The sequence below is a fragment of the Leguminivora glycinivorella genome, chromosome 9, assembly GCF_023078275.1.
Source record: "Leguminivora glycinivorella isolate SPB_JAAS2020 chromosome 9, LegGlyc_1.1, whole genome shotgun sequence".
NCBI lineage: Eukaryota > Metazoa > Arthropoda > Insecta > Lepidoptera > Tortricidae > Leguminivora > Leguminivora glycinivorella.
This window is the reverse complement of record NC_062979.1, coordinates 24,562,193-24,581,458: the sequence shown is the minus strand read 5'-3', so window position 1 is coordinate 24,581,458 and position 19,266 is coordinate 24,562,193. Positions and strand designations below refer to the sequence as shown.

Sequence of the window (19,266 nt, the reverse complement as noted above, 5' to 3'; positions counted from 1 at the left end):
TCGCCATCCGAATGCAACTTTTACTAATACTTAATGCAATTACTTCCGCTCAAAACTTATAATAATCTAAGATTGAGTATTATTTTTATTTCAATGTCAGAACGAAAGTTTCAAAAATTGCGAAATTTGCACAGGAAGTTGTATTTGAATGTGAATTGAAATGGTCCATTACAATAATGATTTTTCAAAAAAATTCGAAACTCTCCACAAGTTACTTATACATCTAACATCAAACTTAAAAGTTTAATCAGAAATAATGGTATGCTTAATCTTCCTCAAAACAGGCCCCGTTCTGACTCTCACAGAGGTGTTCCTCTGACGACAGCGTCCTGACACACATCTCGGTTTCTGAATATCGTTGCTATGTATAAAACGGGGATTTGATGCTGGCTTCTTCCTTCTAGCCTTTGACACTCCATAGCTCACATATTTGGCCAAGTTCTCATGCTCAGTATTAACTTTTTTATTATTCCCTTTATTCCCTTCATGAGCGTCTAAAATATCCTGAATGCTTTTGTACCCTTCTGTATCTTCGGGACTGGTCGCGTAGCTAGAGAATTGAGCGAAGTTATTGACTGCTAAGCTTTTAAGCGCGTCAATTTTCTTTTTCTTCTCTAGTAACTCTAGAGTTTTATAATAGTTGTAAGTAGCTGGATCGGTAGATTGGCTGATGGGTGTGAAATCATTGTAAGGGATGAATTTGAAGGACGGTTTCGTTGGTTTAGGATCAAACGCTTCTAAGTTCTGCTTCGTCAAAAGATTGTTATAGTTGTCGAAAGAATAAAGGCTTGGTTGCTGATCTAAGTCTCTGTCTTCAGTGTCGATGTACCGTTCCTTCTTCTCCGAGGCCTGGTTTCGTAAAGGACTCAAGTCTACTCCGAAAGACTGGTTGGGAGGTAAGGTAGACCCGAAAAGCTCGCGGTCGGAGGTCTTTCCGTAGATTTGTTCGAAGACTTTGTAGTCATCCGTCCAGAATGGTGACAGACCTGGAAAGGAATCAGATTTTTCAGCATTAATATCGTCAAGTTGCATAGACCTTGTTACTGAAGGGTTTTTCAATGTAAATCAAGAAAGTGTGGCAGGGCACGCTACCTTGCAGAACACCGCAGTCAAATGACACTTTTGTATTGTGTTCCTGTCGGTGTTAAGGTTGCCAGAGCTCAACGAGGATAAAATATAATATATCAACAACTTACAGTTCACAATCCGTCTTTATAGTTCAATTTCCATGAGAAACTGTCTCGATAAAACAGAACCCGTTTGTTTGATCACAAGGCATTGAACTTAAGTATGCAGTGATAGTGATTACACTGATTACGCGGTGAAAAAGCCAGTTTCGCAATTTCTATATTGACATCAGAGACAGGTAAATTTAAGATTGGTAATTCTATTATTTGTGCCGTTTTCAAACAAAAGAACGCTCCTTATGGTAAGAGCGACGATGTGGTAAATGAAAAAGTCATGTATTGTACAAAGTGACTGCGTACGCTGGCAAAATTATGCGAACTGAAAACAACTCTTTTACTTTATTATAAACCAACCAAAAAATATAAACTGAAATAGATATCATACACGAAAGAAAAAGCGGCCAAGACTGGTGGGAGCCAGGGATCGAACCCGAGTTCTCAGCTACGCGACCGCCGTGCCGTGGTAGTCAATAGTATTTTATACAATCGTGATATAATACAAAGCTTTTCAGTCGAGTACCATGTTTAGGCCACGAAGCTTGCTCAGTGGCCTAATAGTACGGTACGAGAGTGAAAAGCTTAATTATATCACTATTGTATACAATACTTTTTCTACGAGTCATCATCTTCATCATCAATGGACGGAAATATCATCATTCATGCAAGTTAAAATTAATGTTAATAGAGTAATACACCGTTGTATCAACATCGAATTACCTAGCAACCAATTGTTTGTAATAACCGTCTCTGATTGGCCGATAACGCGACAGATAAAAAAAAATGTGTTTCAGATGCAGGAAATTTTGCCAGGTATCGCAAATTAGTATAGAAATTGTATGAAGTTCTATTTTTGAAATTATTACAGTTAACTAAAATCAACTATAATAAGCTTATTATAATTGAGTTGGAACTGCCATAGAGTATCCAACACTGAAAAGTTAGCACTTATAGTTTAGTCTGTGGTGGCCTAATTGACAGATTACAGTCGACAAGTAGAAAAAATACGTTCAAAACCTGTCAGTCTTTATTGTTACGTGGTCTCTAATCGGCAGGTAAATAACAGTATATAAAATAAGTATATCACCGTTCAGCATTCCAAGACGTAATACTTTCGTTTTCAACAAACAGTATATCGATATCGATACATTCTATATTATGTAGCATAGTTAACAATTTTAATTTTATATTGCTTCCGTAATTAACTATGCTAGTATGCTCTGAAGAATTCATCATCCATCATGTATACCGTGGCCGATGGGAGCCCGGGGTCCGCTTTGACAATTAATCCCAAGATTTGGCGTAGGCACTAGTTTTACGAAAGCGACTGCCGTCTGACGTTCCAACGAGAAGGGTAACTAGGTCTTATTGGAATTTGGAGGGCGCTGTGGTGAATGACAGACATCGATCCCAGCGCGCCCCCACGAATGGCAAAGAGTGGGTTTAGTGGGTAGGGCCAAGTTTCCCCTCTCTCGCTAGGGGACGGGAAAGAAACGGCGAGTCCCACACATCGTGCGTAACTTTGACCACCTTTGGCGTAACTCCATTCCCACTCAGTCAAAAAAAGGCCTTATTGGAATTAGTCCGGTTTCCTCGCGACATTTTCCTTCACCAGCGCTTTTTTAGCTCGGAAGAATTATTTGGCATAATACCAGCGGCCATTTCAAAAGCCTTTGAGAGCGCCCCCCATATGCCATTCTTAGCAAAAAGGGGCTGAAAGGAAACAAAATCGTGATATTGCAATGAGAGGTTACTAGGCCATCGCCAACAAAACTTGTTTCAAATAACCACTTAAATTTTTTTTTATATACCACGTCGGTGGCAAACAGGTATACGGCCCACCTGATGGGAAGCGGTCACCGTAACCTATGGACGCCCGCAACTCAAGGGGTGTCACGCGCGCGTTGCCGACCCATTAGAAACTTGTACACTCCTTTTTTGAAGGACCCCATACTGTAGTTCATCGGGAATACCTCAACAGGGAGCTCATCAGGGAATTAAATCTTGAAAAAAAAAAAAAAAAGTGGACCGATTTCCACCAAACATGGCTAAGTGTAGTGTGAGTGCAACACCTCACTCACACTGCTTCACCTTACCCTATATATAAGAAGCTACTCTGTAACATAAGACACAATAAACCTATATCTCATACAAGTGAGTTGTCCTTTAGTCCCCACATCACATGGCGACCCTGCCAGTGCGGCCTCGCGCTGCACTGGTGGCGCGCGCGCCGGCCAAAATGAACATTAATAAAATTATTTATATCGTTGAACTGTGACATCAAGTGAAAATAATAGTGAAATGGACAATAACAAATGCAAATTGGACGATTTTATAAAGCTAAGTGCAAACACCTAAAGTTACTGTGTTAACTATATAATATGCCCCTCCGTGCCGTCGCGGGTAAAAAATTACGTGTCCGGACTATTAGAATATTTTGCGGAATACTATTTGCATCTGGACAGTATAGCGAATTAAACAACAAGTGATATATTATACATTATTATGTAAAAATGTACTGGACGAAATTGCGACGTGCAATTTTTGTGACGAAGAAAGCTGCCGGGAGTTGTTCGTGTCGCTGGATAAGGTCCCGGTCTACGATTGCTGTGTCATGTCCAGGTTCCGTGCAACCGGACTCGCCACCAAGCAGCGCACAATAAAAAGATCAGTGTAGTGGACAATTTTTGAAAAATGTGAGCTGATGATACATTTTGTGTTTTTCTGTTTTTTTTTATGTACTTGAATAGGAAATAAAAGTAAGTTTATAATTGTACATACTTACGTAGATTTGACACGTAAATAATAAAATAATATTTGGGTAATTAGGTATCATGCAAAACAAATTCAGCATTGTGTGTAAAGTAAAATATTAAGAGAAAAATGTATCGAAATAAGTTTCATTAGTATGCCGCGCCACGCCGCTTGATGATGGAAAGCTAAAATATGGTTAAAAGTTGATAATTATGGTTAAGACAAATGTAGCTACATAACTACGTATAGGTATTTTTGAGTTGAATCTGATTAAATACAATGCAAACTTCGATTGACCACGACATAGCTATTTTATTTTAATTCAAGTTTTCTTTCAATATTAGGTACATAATGTTTTGTTTAAAATTGTCCAAATACATTGCACAAGTTCCGTACAGATCATTTCATCATAACTTATTTAGTCACGATGCCACCATGTTCGGTAGGTATGCGCCGTCTGTTATTACAGATCAAATTTCAGTAAACATTGTGTCATTATTATACACCTGTTTAGATCCTTTAGGTACAATATGAATTTCACCATAACATTTCTTGATAAAATAAAGATTCACTTTTAATACTTACCTATGTATGATTTAATGATTTGGTTTAGTTAATATTAATAATTAAGAGAATAATGTTATAATTAGACTATTAGAATTTTTTTTAAGATGACGGATATCGTATGAATATTTGTAATACTTCCGACTAATTCAGCTTTCAAACAAAAATACTAAATCGGTTCATCCGTTCGGGAGCTACGATGCCACAGACATACACACGCATTTTTGCGTCGAGAGTTAACAAATAAAGCCCTAGCATATGTACTGTATGTCCATTTTTACCATGATTATAGCAATTTTCTTATAGGAAGTGAAGGTATGGCGTAGTAGGTCCTTCTACACGTGCAGTCTATGGGTTAGCTATACGCAGCGGGCATACAGCGCTCTGAGGGTGCAATATAACAACGCGTACAGGGTGGTTTTCGGGCTGCCGCGGTACTGTAGCGCCTCGGGTATGTTCGCGGAGGGACGGATCGATGGCTTCCACGCGATCATGAGGAAGCGGTGTAGCTCGATGTTGAGGAGGTGGCGCGCCAGCTCGAATACCATCCTGTGCACGCTGGCTGACCGGTGGGACTCACCGTTGCTGAGGCATTGGGTGCAGCTACATGCCCCAATGTGTGTAAATTTATATTAATTTTAATTTTATGTCTCTTTACTAACCCTAGATCTAAGTGTTAATGTATTACTAACAAAATATGGACTTTTGTTCGAAATAAATGCAATTTATTTATTATTATTATATTATAGTGTGATTATAGTATAATAGGGTAATGGCGCGTAACTTTTTAAAGACCACGACAATTGCATGAGAAAAATGCGTATTGTGTAATATAACATTACGACACGAGTGCGGAAAAGAGGAAACGAAATGAGCGCCAATAAACTAAAACACGACCAAAGCCTGACCTACCGGTCAACACGCCTATTTGCTTGGTAAGCCTGGTAATCCTGGTATAGTCTGGTAAGAGTGGTAAGTCTGGGTAAGCTTACCGGGTGTCTTGGTAACTTCACCGCCACCGTGCACCGCCACGGTCAACATGCCTATTTGATTGGTAAGCCTGGTAATCCTGGTACAGTCTGGTAAGAGTGGTAAGTCTGGTTGGTAAGCTTACCGGGTGTCTTGGTAACTCCACCGCCACCGTGCACCGCCGCGGTCAACACGCTTATTTGATTGGTAAGCCTGGTAATCCTGGTATAGTCTGGTAAGAGTGGTAAGTCTGATTGGTAAGCTTACCGGGTGTGTTGGTAACTCCACCGCCACCGTGCACCGCCGCGGTCAACGCGCCTATTTGATTGGTAAGCCTGGTAATCCTGGTACAGTCTGGTAAGGGATTACCTACGCCATTTCGAAAGATGTTTTGCCGATTATTGTTTCGCCGAAAACGTTTTGTCGAATCTACTTTTAAACGAAAGCTTGATCAATCGAAGTTACAATTCATCGAAATAACGTTTTGTCGAAAGCTTATAACATCGAATATTCATTTTTTCGAAACATTTGACTGATCGTACATTATGACATATTAATAATACCAGACATCGAGTAGTAACCATAGCCGAATTGTAACTTCGATTGATCAAGCTTTCGTTTAAAAGTAGATTCGACAAAACGTTTTCGGCAAAACATCTTTCGAAATGGCGTAGGTAACCCCTGGTAAGAGTGGTAAGTCTGGTTGGTAAGCTTATCGAGTGTCTTGGTAACTCCACCGCCACCGTGCAGCGCCGCGGTTAACACGCCTATTTAATTGGTAAACCTGGTAATTCTGGTATAGTCTGGTAAGAGTGGTAAAGTCTGGTTGGTAAGCTTACCGGGTGTCTTGGTAACTCCACCGCCACCGTGCACCGCCGCGGTCAACACGCTTATTTGATTGGTAAGCCTGGTAATCCTGGTATAGTCTGGTGAGAGTGGTAAGTCTGGTTGGTAAGCTTACCGGGTGTTTTGGTAACTCCACCACCACCGTGCACCGCCGCGGTCAACACGCTTATTTGATTGGTAAGCCTGGTAACCCTGATACAGTCTGGTAAGAATGGTAAGTTTGGTTGGTAAGTTTACCGGGTGTCTTGGTAACTCCACCGCCACCGTGCACCGCCACGGTCAACACGCCTATTTGATTGGTAAGCCTGGTAATCCTGGTATAGTCTGGTAAGAGTGGTAAGTCTGGTTGGTAAGCTTACCGGGTGTCTTGGTAACTCCACCGCCACCGTGCACCGCCGCGGTCAACACGCAGATCGCGCTTAGCCACTGCATCTGGAAATGAACCGATGGTAAAAATCAGTTAATGTTTTTTTTAATAGGTATCTATACTTCAAGCTAACACGCTATACCGAAAAATGTTAACGAAATGACAATACATTTAGTATACTGTAAGGCCCACTTGCGCCAACCACTTAACTCAGGGTTAGTGGGCTGTCAATTGTCAAATTTCATATAAAATGGTGGGTTAACCCTCCATCTTCGTTGGTGCAAGTGGCCCTAAGTGCGTTTCCACATTATCCGATCCGATATCGGATGTAGGAAGGATTTCAAAGGCAGAAATAAAAGATGGCGGCTTAAATGGTTGTGTCTGTTTGTTTGTCCGTCTTTCACGGCAAAACAGAGCAACGAATTGACGTGATTTTTTAAAAGGAGTACATGAAGGCATGGAGAGTGAGTGACATAGGCTACTTTTTATCTCTTTCTGACCCCCACTTCTCTAAAATGGGGGGTGGAAGTATGTATAGAGCATTCCACAATTTTCGAATTTAACGCGAGCGAAGCCGCGGGACAAAAGCTAGTGAGTAAATAAAGAAAGAATAAAAAATAAAGTATTTACACCGCAAGTATAATTAAATTATAGCCTGTCAACCAAATTTTGGCAGTAGCAATGTATATCAAACTAAAGTATGGTATCCCTATGAAACGAACAAAAACCAGCAATGTACGTCGAACAGCCACAGATATTTTTTTTCAAGGGGCTCGCTCCTTCCTTACGAATTAGATAATGTATTAAAAAGGGACGGATATGTGCTAGTTATTTCTCTTTTTGGTGGGTTCCACAGATAAGATACAAATGACACGCGAATTTCCACCGATTGTCAAAACTAGTGTTGCTAGCCCGCGATTTTTCAAATTTGCCGCCTTTTTCTAGTGACAAGATTTGGTTGACGGTCTATAACTAGTGGCTCTGGGAGCTGTAGACCTTCGCGAAATGCTTAGGGAACGCAAAACTGAAAGCTAATTAGTGATTATCGCAGTCAAGTCATGACCTCATGACAGCAACAGTTTCAAGCGACATATACTCGTACGCTATAGGCACTCAACTTAAGCCCTTAACGGCAATTTCTGCATTTAACATATAAAAACTGTGGGGCTATCATGCTTGCACTTTTATCACTTATCAATGTGGATAAGACATATGTCAATCTCACACTGACTAACTTGCCACAACGTGACGGATGCTTTATCCGCGTAGATAAGTGATAAAATGGCAAGCATCATAGTCCTGCCCTTGGTTTTGTTATCAACTTTTGTTTTGTAATCGTGTCGACGCTAGCCCGCAAAGTGGGCTTTTCGCTTCTAAGCGTCACACAAAAATCCTAACCTAACTTAGTTTGGATATTTAATAGGTCTCTTTTTTCGGGGGCTGGGCCCCCCAAGCCCCCCTCCCTTATAACTACTCTTGTTTGTCGCAAGAAAACCTTAAACTAATTTATTTTCAATAGGTATTACGTTGGTATTTCGTGGAGGGTACCCCCCCCCCCCGAGCCCCGGGGTGGGTGTTTCGCCGCAAGAAAACCCTAACTTCTTTTCAATAAGTACAACGGTGGTATTTCTTTCTTCGCCCCTCGTCGTCCACGAAGTGGGTTGCTTATTTTCGCTTTTCAGGGTCATAAGAACACCTAACCTTACTTAGTTTGGATACTTAATTGGTGTTTCTATTGGAGCCCCCCCTTATTTTCGATCTTAAACTTCGCAAGAAAACCCTAACCTAACTTATTTTCAATACTTACTACGTGGTATTTATTTTTGGCGGGGGGGGGGGGGGGGGGCTTCGCCCCCGAGCCCCTTGTGGGTGCTTCGCCCCTCGTCGTCCATTTATCAATTTTCGATTTCTAAGGGTGTCGACGCTAGCCCGCGAAGTATTTTCGCTTTTCAGGGTCACAAGAAAACCCTAACCTTACTTAGTTTGGATACTTAATCGGTATTTCTATTTTGCGGGGGCTGCGCCCCCCGAGCCCCCCCTTATCTTCGCTCTTAATCGTCGTAAAAAAGACCCTAACCTAACTTATTTTCAATACGTACTACGTTGGTATTTCTTTTTGGCGGGGAGCTTTGCCCCCCGAGCCCCCCTTGTGGATGCTTCGCCCTTCGTGGTCCATTTTGTTTTTCTTATCAATTTTGGATTTGTAAGCGTGTCGACGCTAGCCCGCGAAGTGGGTTGCCTATTTTCGCTTTTCAGGGTCACAAGAAAACCCTAACCTTACTTAGTTTGGATACTTAATCGGTATTTCTATTTTGCGGAGGCTGCGCCCCCCGAGCCCCCCTTATTTTCCCTCTTAAGGGTCGCAAGAAAACTTTAACCTTACTTAGTTTGGGTACTTAATTGATCTTTCTTTTTTGCGGGGGCTGCGCCCCCCGAGCCCCCCCTTATCTTCGCTCTTAATCGTCTTAAAAAAGACCCTAACCTAACTTATTTTCAATACGTACTACGTTGGTATTTCTTTTTGGCGGGGGGTTTTGCCCCCGAGCCCCCCTTGTGGATGCTTTGCCCTTCGTGGTCCATTTTGTTTTTCTTATCAATTTTGGATTTGTAAGCGTGTCGACGCTAGCCCGCGAAGTGGGTTGCCTATTTTCGCTTTTCAGGGTCACAAGAAAACCCTAACGTTACTTAGTTTGGATACTTAATCGGTATTCCTATTTTGCGGGGGGCTGGGCCCCCCGAGCTCCCCCCCCCCTCCTTATTTTCGATCTTAAACTTCGCAAGAAAACCCTAACCTAACTTATTTTCAATACGTACTACGTGGTATCGAGCCCCCTTGTGGGACTGTGGGTGCTTCCCCCTCGTCGTCCATTTTGGTTTTGTTATCAGTTTTTGTTTTGTAAACGTGTCGACGGTAGCCCGCGAAGTAGGTTTCCTATTTTCGCTTTTCAGGGTCACAAGAAAACCCTAACCCAACTATTTTAAATACTACGATGCATCGCCAACTCACTAATTCAATCTATTTGAAAGTGGCAGCACATAACACTTAAATTCGCACCGATTAGTACAAACCACGGTGGTGTAGTGTCATTCATGGTACATTTTTGCCCTCACGCTAGTCATATTTCTAGGTTCGATTCCCGGCAAATGCAAAACTTTTTTTTTTTATTATTTTTCTTCTTGTTGCCAACATTACAGCTATCATAATTATGTTACGAAGTTTCACTTATGCCGCGCGGAGGGACTCCACGCACAAATTTTTAATGTTTGCGTCCGTTTTCTTTAGTCAAACCAGAGAGTATAGAGTCTTAGTCAGACGAAGTTATATAGGTCTTTGGTCAAACACAAATTTGTTAATTTTTCCGAGGTAAGTTTTTATCTTCTGTTTAACGCCATCTGTGAGAATATTGTGGCGTGACGTTGTAGGAGAGGCATCGTAATTATTTCAGCTCATCCTTTCTATATCAAATTGGTTAGTACTTATTTTTGCCATCTTCGGCACTAAATTTATTTATAAATAATAAGTTTTTTTTTGTACTTCAAAATTATTAAACACTGGATCATAAAAAATAAATATAAATAGTCTCGTTACATAATTAAATTTTACGAGAATCGGTTGAATATAGGAAAATATACGGACATAAAAATGCAAATTTCGATCATCAAGCAAACAGGATTTTACTTTCTACTGAAAAAAAAATGAATATGTATATAAAATTAGTTGGTTAAAATAGAATTATTATAATACATAATTTAAATGCAAAAAAAAATACAAAGTTTATGGCACCTGGAGGATTCGAACGCAGAACTTGGTGATTAGAAATTTGAAAAAAAGCACGGTGACTTACCACTGAGCCACCCTAACACATACGTAGATTGGCGAAATTAAAATGCTTATTCTCATGCAAAATTACATATTTTTACATCTACCGTCTAAACCTGTGTTCTAAAACGTCTGATTTTTTTGCCAAGCACTCTATATACATGCATCTAAAAGGCAAGACTTTTAAGATATCGATACGGCTAAAAGTTAAGGCGTGAGGCCCCATGACTTAGTAATTTTTTACAATTTCCAAAATCTGGGACGACAAAAAAAAATTATTGAGTCATAGAATCTGGTCACAAAATTTCACGCGAATCGGTTGGGAAATGCGAGCTGTAGAGCGAGACATCCGGACATACAAAAGCAAACTGCTTGAGTTAAAACGTAGCCCTTGCTTCGCTGCGGTCAATTACAGGCAAGAAACAACTTCAGTACAAAATTTGACACGCTCGGCCCCTATACAAATAGATGAACTTGTTTCTTCTATCTAAATATAGTTCTGTGCCCTAACCTAACTTATTTTCAATACGTACTACGTGGTATTTATTTTTGGCGGGGGGCTTCGCCCCCCGAGCCCCCTTGTGGGTGCTTCGCCCCTCGTCGTCCATTTTGGTTTTGTTATCAATTTTCGATTTCTAAGCGTGTCGACGCTAGCCCGCGAAGTGGGCTGCCTATTTTCGCTTTTCAGGGTCACAAGAAAACCCTAACCTTACTTAGTTTGGATACATAATCGGTATTTCTATTTTGCGGGGGCTGCGCCCCCCGAGCCCCCCTTATTTTCCCTCTTAAGGGTCGCAAGAAAACTTTAACCTTACTTAGTTTGGATACTTTATCGATCTTTCTTTTTTGCGGGGGCTGCGCCCCCGAGCCCCCCTTATCTTCGCTCTTAAGCGTCGTAAAAAAGACTAAACCTAACTTATTTTCAATACGTACTACGTTGGTATTTCTTTTTGGCGGGGGGCTTCGCCCCCCGAGCCCCCCTTGTGGATGCTTCGCCCCTCGTGGTCCATTTTGTTTTTCTTATCAATTTTGGATTTGTAAGCGTGTCGACGCTAGCCCGCGAAGTGGGTTGCCTATTTTCGCTTTTCAGGGTCACAAGATAACCCTAACCTTACTTAGTTTGGATATTTAATCGGTATTATTTTTGGCGGGGGGCTGCGCCCCTGAGCCCCCTTATTTTCCCTCTTAAGGGTCGCAAGAAAACTTTAAACTTAATTAGTTTGGACACTTAATTGATCTTTCTTTTTTGCGGGGGCTGCGCCCCCGAGCCCCCCTTATCTTCGCTCTTAAGCGTCGTAAACAAGACTAAACCTAACTTATTTTCAATACGTACTACGTTGGTATTTCTTTTTGGCGGGGGCTTCGCCCCCGAGCCCCCCTTGTGGATGCTTCGCCCCTCGTGGTCCATTTTGTTTTTCTTATCAATTTTGGATTTGTAAGCGTGTCGACGCTAGCCCGCGAAGTGGGTTGCCTATTTTCGCTTTTCAGGGTCACAAGAAAACCCTAACCTTACTTAGTTTGGATACTTAATCGGTATTTCTATTTTGCGGGGGCTGCGCCCCCGAGCCCCCTTATTTTTCCTCTTAAGGGTCGCAAGAAAACATTAACCTTACTTAGTTTGGATACTTAATTGATCTTTCTTTTTTGCGGGGGGCTGCGCCCCCCGAGCCCCCCTTATCTTCGCTCTTAAGCGTCGTAGAAAAGACCCTAACCTAACTTATTTTCAATACGTACTACGTTGGTATTTCTTTTTGGCGGGGGCTTCGCCCCCGAGCCCCCTTGTGGATGCTTCGCCCCTCGTGGTCCATTTTGTTTTTCTTATCAATTTTGGATTTGTAAGCGTGTCGACGCTAGCCCGCGAAGTGGGTTGCCTATTTTCGCTTTTCAGGGTCACAAGAAAACCCTAACCTTACTTAGTTTGGATACTTAATCGGTATTTCTATTTTGCGGGGGCTGCGCCCCCGAGCCCCCCCCTTTATTTTCGATCTTATACTTCGCAAGAAAACCCTAACCTAACTTATTTTCAATACGTACTACGTGGTATTTATTTTTGGCGGGGGCTTCGCCCCCGAGCCCCCTTGTGGGTGCTTCCCCCTCGTCGTCCATTTTGGTTTTGTTATCAGTTTTTGTTTTGTAAACGTGTCGACGGTAGCCCGCGAAGTGGGATTCCTATTTTCGCTTTTAAGGGTCACAAGAAAACCCTAACCCAACTATTTTAAATACTACGATGCATCGCCAACTCACTAATTCAATCTATTTGAAAGTGGCAGCACATAACACTTAAATTCGCACCGATTAGTACAAACCACGGTGGTGCAGTGTCATTCATGGTACATTTTTGCCCTCATGCTGGTCATATTTCTAGGTTCGATTCCCGGCAAATGCAAAACTTTTTGTATTTTTATTATTTTTCTTCTTGTTGCCAACAGCTATCATAATTATGTTACGAAGTTTCACTTATGCCGCGCGGAGGGACTCCACGCACAAATTTTTAATGTTTGCGTCCGTTTTCTTTAGTCAAACCAGAGAGTATAGAGTCTTAGTCAGACGAAGTTATATAGGTCTCTGGTCAGACACAATTTTGTTGATTTTTCCGAGGTAAGTTTTTATCTTCTGTTTAACGCCATCTGTGAGAATATTGTGGCGTGACGTTGTAGGAGAGGCATCGTAATTATTTCAGCTCATCCTTTCTATATCAAATTGGTTAGTACTTATTTTTGCCATCTTCGGCACTACATTTATTTATAAACAATAAGTTTTTTTTTCTACTTCAAAATTATTAAACACTGGATCATAAAAAATAAATATAAATAGTCTCGTTACATAATTAAATTTTACGAGAATCGGTTGAATAGAGGAAAATATACGGACATAAAAATGCAAATTTCGATCATCAAGCAAACAGGATTTTACTTTCTACTGAAAAAAAAAATGATTATATGTATATAAAATGTATATATCGCTTAGTTGGTTAAAATATAATTATTATAATACAAAATTCAAATGCAAAAAAAATACAAAAATTATGGCAGCTGGAGGATTCGAACGCAGAACTTGGTGATTAGAAATTTTAAAAAAAGCACGGTGACTTACCACTGAGCCACCCTAACACATACGTAGATTGGCGAAATTAAAATGCTTATTCTCATGCAATATTACATATTTTTACATCTACCGTCTAAACCTGTGTTCTAAAACGTCTGATTTTTTTGCCAAGCACTCTATATACATGCATCTAAAAGACAAGACTTTTAAGATATCGATACGGCTAAAAGTTAAGGCGTGAGGCCCCATGACTTTGTAAATTTTTACAATTTCCAAAATCTGGGACGACAAAAAAATTTTATTGAGTCATAGAATCTGGTCACAAAATTTCACGCGAATCGGTTGGGAAATGCGAGCTGTAGAGCGAGACATCCGGACATACAAAAGCAAACTGCTTGAGTTAAAACGTAGCCCTTGCTTCGCTGCGGTCAATTAAGTTTGTTCAATCGCATGCATGGTTCCGATATACAAGTGACATTAGAGTGTGAAAGTTAAGAACTTTTTATCGACGCGACAAACGATAGATAAAACGACAAAACCGTGGGAAAGATAGTATCGGAACTAACCTGAATGGCTAAAATAAACGCCCTAATGAGCTAAACTCTGTGTCTAAGTGATAGAAAAAGTTTTTCTACCACTTAGACACAAAGAAGTGAAGCGGAAGTGAGAGTAATCGATTTTCTATTTATATAAAAGAAAAGTGTTAGTGATAAAAGTTTCCTAGTGTTAGTAATTTCCTGGTATCTCTGGAGTTGAAAAACTGGTTTGAAACGGGAATTATTAGTTTCAACAATATGCTACAGAAGGGTTTTAATAAAAGGGTAAGGGTGTTAATTAATACATGTTGAAACTTTATTTTACCCTCACTAGCTCGGAAACTCGTATTTAATCCTTTAATACCAGCGGGTGAAAATGCATTTTATCCACTAGTGGATAAAGTAATTTGACCTTGAATCTAGTACAATTTTCTGCTTTACAATTGACAAAAGTGGGTGAATCTAGTGATGAAGATGATTTACCACCTGTGGAACTACTGGAAGCACTGATAAACACCTTTATTGTGTTGTACTTTCCTCGCTATAGTGAGGGGAAAAGTCTTGTGTTAGGTACACACGGGTGCAAATGTATTTTACTTGTCGTGTGTTCATAAACTCGCCATGTTCAGAATTTAATTCTGGAACCACTCGCTTCGCTCGTGGTTCCTTTCACGCTTGCTCGTTTTTTCAATTCCAATTTTCAACACTCGGCGTCAAATACAACTTTGCACCCTTGTATAATAAATAACTATTACCGAATGTTAAAAATACATATTTAATAATATACTAATGTTCGAAAAAATACACTCACGAATGGACATTTACCACATATTTATCTACTCAGAATCGATCTCGAACCCACCCCACCCCACATTGTTTTTAAATATCCCAAAATATCCGTTCCACTCTAAAGTCAAGTTTTAATAATACTTATTTTCACCACACCGGCTCTCTTGATTATTCGAAAACGGATTTTTTTTTATACCACGTCGGTGGCAAACAGGTATACGGCCCGCCTGATGGAAAGCGGTCACCGCAACCTATGGACGCCCGCAACTCGGATCAAGGGGTGTCACGTGCGCGTTGCCGACCCATTAGAAACTTGTACACTCCTTTTTTGAAGGACCCCATACTGTAGTTCATCGGGAATACCTCGGCAGGGATAGCAAAATTACATTTTATCAACAAGAGTGTAAAGTATTTTCACACCAATTTTAACTTGATGTCTTAAGCTGGATGTTAGATTATTACCTACGTAGGTATATACATATGTATATTGATTTTCATAAATTTGATTTAGTTTTTTAAGTTTTAAAGAAAAATATCGTGTTTCACTCGGTGGCAAAGTTTGTGTCTTGTGTAACCCTTGAAACCCTCATAACGCTCAAGATTCCACTTTTTGAACCACTCGCTACGCTCGCAATTCAATATTGGAGTCTTTCGCTTGCTCGGGTATCAATATCAACATTGGCACGTGCGGGTACCTAAAAACAACTTTGCCCCCTCATAAAAAAATACACTTTTGAAACTTTTTCATCCGTTTTTGAAGAAATCAAGAGAGTCTAGACCAGCCATTCTCAAAGTGTGCTCCGCGGACCCCTAGGGCTCCGTAAAGCCTCTCTGGGGGCTCCGTGTGAATTTTGGGTACCTGATATGCAACTTCAACTCTCTTCCATAAAACCAAATATTCACCAATTGTTAAAAAATAAAAAACAGTTCCATGTAATACCTCACATTATAGAATCTAGTGATTAGATTTTACTATCATGATTGCTTATTAAAATAAAGATTGCAATAAAAAAAAATTAAGGGTTCCGTCAGATGTTTTACTTTCTAAAAGGGTTCCATGGGAAAATAAGTTTGAGAACCGCTGGTCTAGACCAATTGTTGTGGTGAGGAGTTGACAGTATTTGTTTACAAAACATAGCAACAAGAGAAGTAGGGTCAGCTTACCTTGTCTCTGGTTACAGCATCGCGATACGGTCGGCAATGAAAGTGCTGCGCACACGCTGGCCGCTATATAAGCTCTCTTTGAGATGGGGACTGGCTCGTTGCGACGAACGAGGAGGAGAGGTTTGAGACGAATGTTCGCTCGTGGCAGAAGGTACAGCCTGGCAAAAAAAAATAGCAACATATTCATTCATAATGGCGTTTTCTTCATCTTGCACTTACTTGCTAAAAAGGATTTGAAAGGGACTCTTTTTGGCAGGTTGTGTAGTCTTCTAAGGTTGTAAAAAAAAAAAAAAATGCGAGTACCAGCACATTTGGACCTGTGGTATAGGCACAGAATATACAATAGGTATGAGAAAGAGTTGCTTTTAATTCCAAGTAGGTGAAGTAGATATAGGTACCTACACTGCAGAGTTGCAAAGTTTCTGAAAAGCTGAAAAATTCCTATTAAACTATATTTCTGTTACCACTGTTACCAGGACCATGATTTTACGATAAAATTATAACATTTCCCGGGACCTAAAAGTAAAAAAAATATATTAGAGTGATAAGGACGTCTGGTCTATCTCGCATCGACATAATCTCCCGCCAATCCCATGCTAGGCCTGCAGGGTTAGCACATGATTGTCGCGAGAGTATGTCACCGCGAGATAGACTACCCATCCTCATGTCATTTATTTATTTAAACTTTATTGCACAGTAAAAATATACAGTTACAAAAGGCGAACTTAATGCTACATGGCATTCTCTACCAGTCAACCTTTAGGCCAAACAGAGAAGACCAAAAAAAGGTGTCATTAATACAATTAGAAGAATACCTTGTGATCTATCTCGCGGTAACGTCTCGCCAATCATGTGCTAACCCCGCGGGTGGTGCGGGTTAAGATACATTTTAATTAATCTTATTTTTGTCGAGCTCCCGATATTTCGACGCAATTGCATGCGTCATGATCACGGAAAACTGAAGGGGTGGATGTCAAAGTTGCGTAGACAGCGCGCGATCTACCCTCCTTCGCGCGCGTCGGCTGCGTTCACTATCAGAAGAAACATTATGTCTTTTTGTGAAGAAAATCCGCGCTACAAGACCGCACCGCACGCAACGAGAGGGAAAGTCAAGTGCAAACTCCTGCGCATCCTGCTTCCTGCTGCCACCGGTACCGAATACCGGAATACCAGGCGCCGGATACCGGACAACGGAATACCGGATACCAGGTGCATTGTTGAAGCACTTTTCCCCGTGTGTGTCGATTTTTAACCTCCGACGCAAAAACGACGGGGTGTTATAACCTAACCACAAAATTAAAATTTTGAAAAAACCCCCGACATACCGACCGATTTTCATGAAACATGGCTAAGAACACTCCCGACTAACTCAGCCTTCAAACAAAAAAAACTAAATCTAAATCGGTTCATCCGTTCGGGAGGTACGAAGCCACAGAGCCACGTCAAACATAATTTTGCACCGGAGATTAAAAATACACTAGTGAGGCCGGCCGTCAAAAATATTCAAATACCTCCTCCTACTTACCTTGGCATGACTAATAGACATCTGAGCATAGCTTAAAGTGAAGTCATTAAAAGGTTGACAACACTAATTAGTTTTCCTATTGATTCTTGAAGCTCAAGTTAATCGTATCAGTCAGATCGGCCCAACTTTCTATGGCGTGCGTGTTTTTGTGCAAACGGGACCGGACCCATTACTGATCGGAGGAAAATCGCGACGTGAGGGCGTTCACTCCACTCTGGGTGGATTTGTACTCGGGAAATGCTCAGGCCGGAAATAATCACGATCAATCAGAATTTCACTATAGAAAAGCTCTTTAACTGGAAACCATAACAGTTGTCGGTACAGATGTGCCGACGGAAAGTTTCCAAAATTCTGAAATTTTCACATAGGAAAGCTTCGGAAACTTTCCATACTTTGTATGGACAATGTATGGATGGAAACTCTCCATTTCATAAATTTAAATTCCCTTATTTTTCGCGAAAGTTTCGTGAATTTTTAAAGAAATTTAAGTTTTTTTTGGAAAGTTTCCGCAACTTGCACATCACTAGTTGTCGGACACTTTCCCGATCGGGCGATTCCTGGCAATGTTACGTAGCAACTGTTGGATACCTACAGCCACAGAGTATAGTAAATTACGATACGAGTGCGGAAAAGAGGAAGTACGAAACGAGTGGCGATAAATTAAAACACGACCGAAGGGAGTGTTTTAAATCGACACGAATTGCACGTGTATCGTACGACGTTTTTCAGTACAGATGGCCCTCCGAAGTTTCGACCTGACAATCCTGATACACCACTTCTTGCACTAGTGCGTAAAAAAACCACCATCTGTATCTACTGAAATAGTAGGTACATTACGATACAAGTGCGTAAAAAAGGAAGCTCGAAACGAGTGGCGACAAATTAAAACACGACCGAAGGGAGTGTTTTAAATCGACACGTGTTACGAATTTCCTTTTCGCACGTGTATCGTACGACGTTTTTCAGTACAGATGGCCGCCGAAGTTTCGACTTGACATATAATGAACCACTTCTCGCACTAGTGCGTAAAAAAACCACCATCTGTACTGAAAAATGATATTACCTACAGATTAGCAAAAAAAAGAGTAGAAAGTGGCAAAGTCGTAGTGTCGTCCTGTTTTCTCACGATAATTGATTTGAAAGGGACGACACTACAATGTGGCAAATTTTTAATTTCTTTTTCCCCTCACTAGCTCGGAAACACGTGTTTTGTCCTTTAATACCAGCGGGTAAAAATGCATTTTATCCACTAGTGGGTAAAGTAATTTGACCTTGAATAAAGTCAAATTAACTGTTTTAAAATTGATAAAAGTAGGTGAATCTAGTAATAAAGAAGATTTACCACCTGTTTTACTGGAAGCAGTGATAAACGCATTTTTTGCGTTGTAGTTTCCTCGCTATAGTGAGGGGAAAAGTTTTGTGTTACACTCGGGTGCAAATGTATTTTACTTCTCGTGTGTTAAAAAACTCGCAAGTTCAGGATTCTATTCTCGAACCACTCGCTTCGCTCGAGGTTCAACTATAGAATCCTTTCACTTGCTCGTTTTTCAATTCCACACTCGGCGTTAAAATACAACTTTGCACCCTTGTATAACAAATAACTATTTTCGTTTTGCTGGGGGCCGATTTTTGAATCTCACGGCGTTCGAATTCAGAAAATTGTCACCGAAATTGCCTACTATTTTCAGTGACAATTTTCTGAA

The 19,266-nt window shown here is 40.6% G+C and overlaps 1 protein-coding gene across 1 annotated transcript; it reads right to left on the bottom strand.

Moving 5' to 3' along the window:
* Positions 1-197: 197 nt before the first annotated feature.
* Positions 198-16,170, bottom strand: LOC125229664. Its single transcript, XM_048134555.1, has 3 exons — positions 16,039-16,170; positions 6,677-6,749; positions 198-986 (listed from the first exon to the last, which is right to left on the bottom strand). The coding sequence occupies exons 2-3, from the start codon at positions 6,747-6,749 to the stop codon at positions 244-246; spliced, it is 816 nt and encodes a 271-aa protein (XP_047990512.1). The 5' UTR covers positions 16,039-16,170; the 3' UTR covers positions 198-243.
* Between the last annotated feature and the right edge of the window lie 3,096 nt (positions 16,171-19,266).

What these genes read in the sequence shown, in the direction of transcription:
- LOC125229664 (XM_048134555.1), bottom strand. Translation starts at nt 6,749, where the DNA reads ATGCAGTGGCTAAGCGCGATCTGCGTGTTGACCGCGGCGGTGCACGGT. An exon ending in TGGAGTTACCAAGACACCCG is followed by an intron (nt 987 to 6,676) that starts GTAAGCTTACCA and finishes ATTCCTTTCCAG; the next exon opens with GTCTGTCACCATTCTGGACG.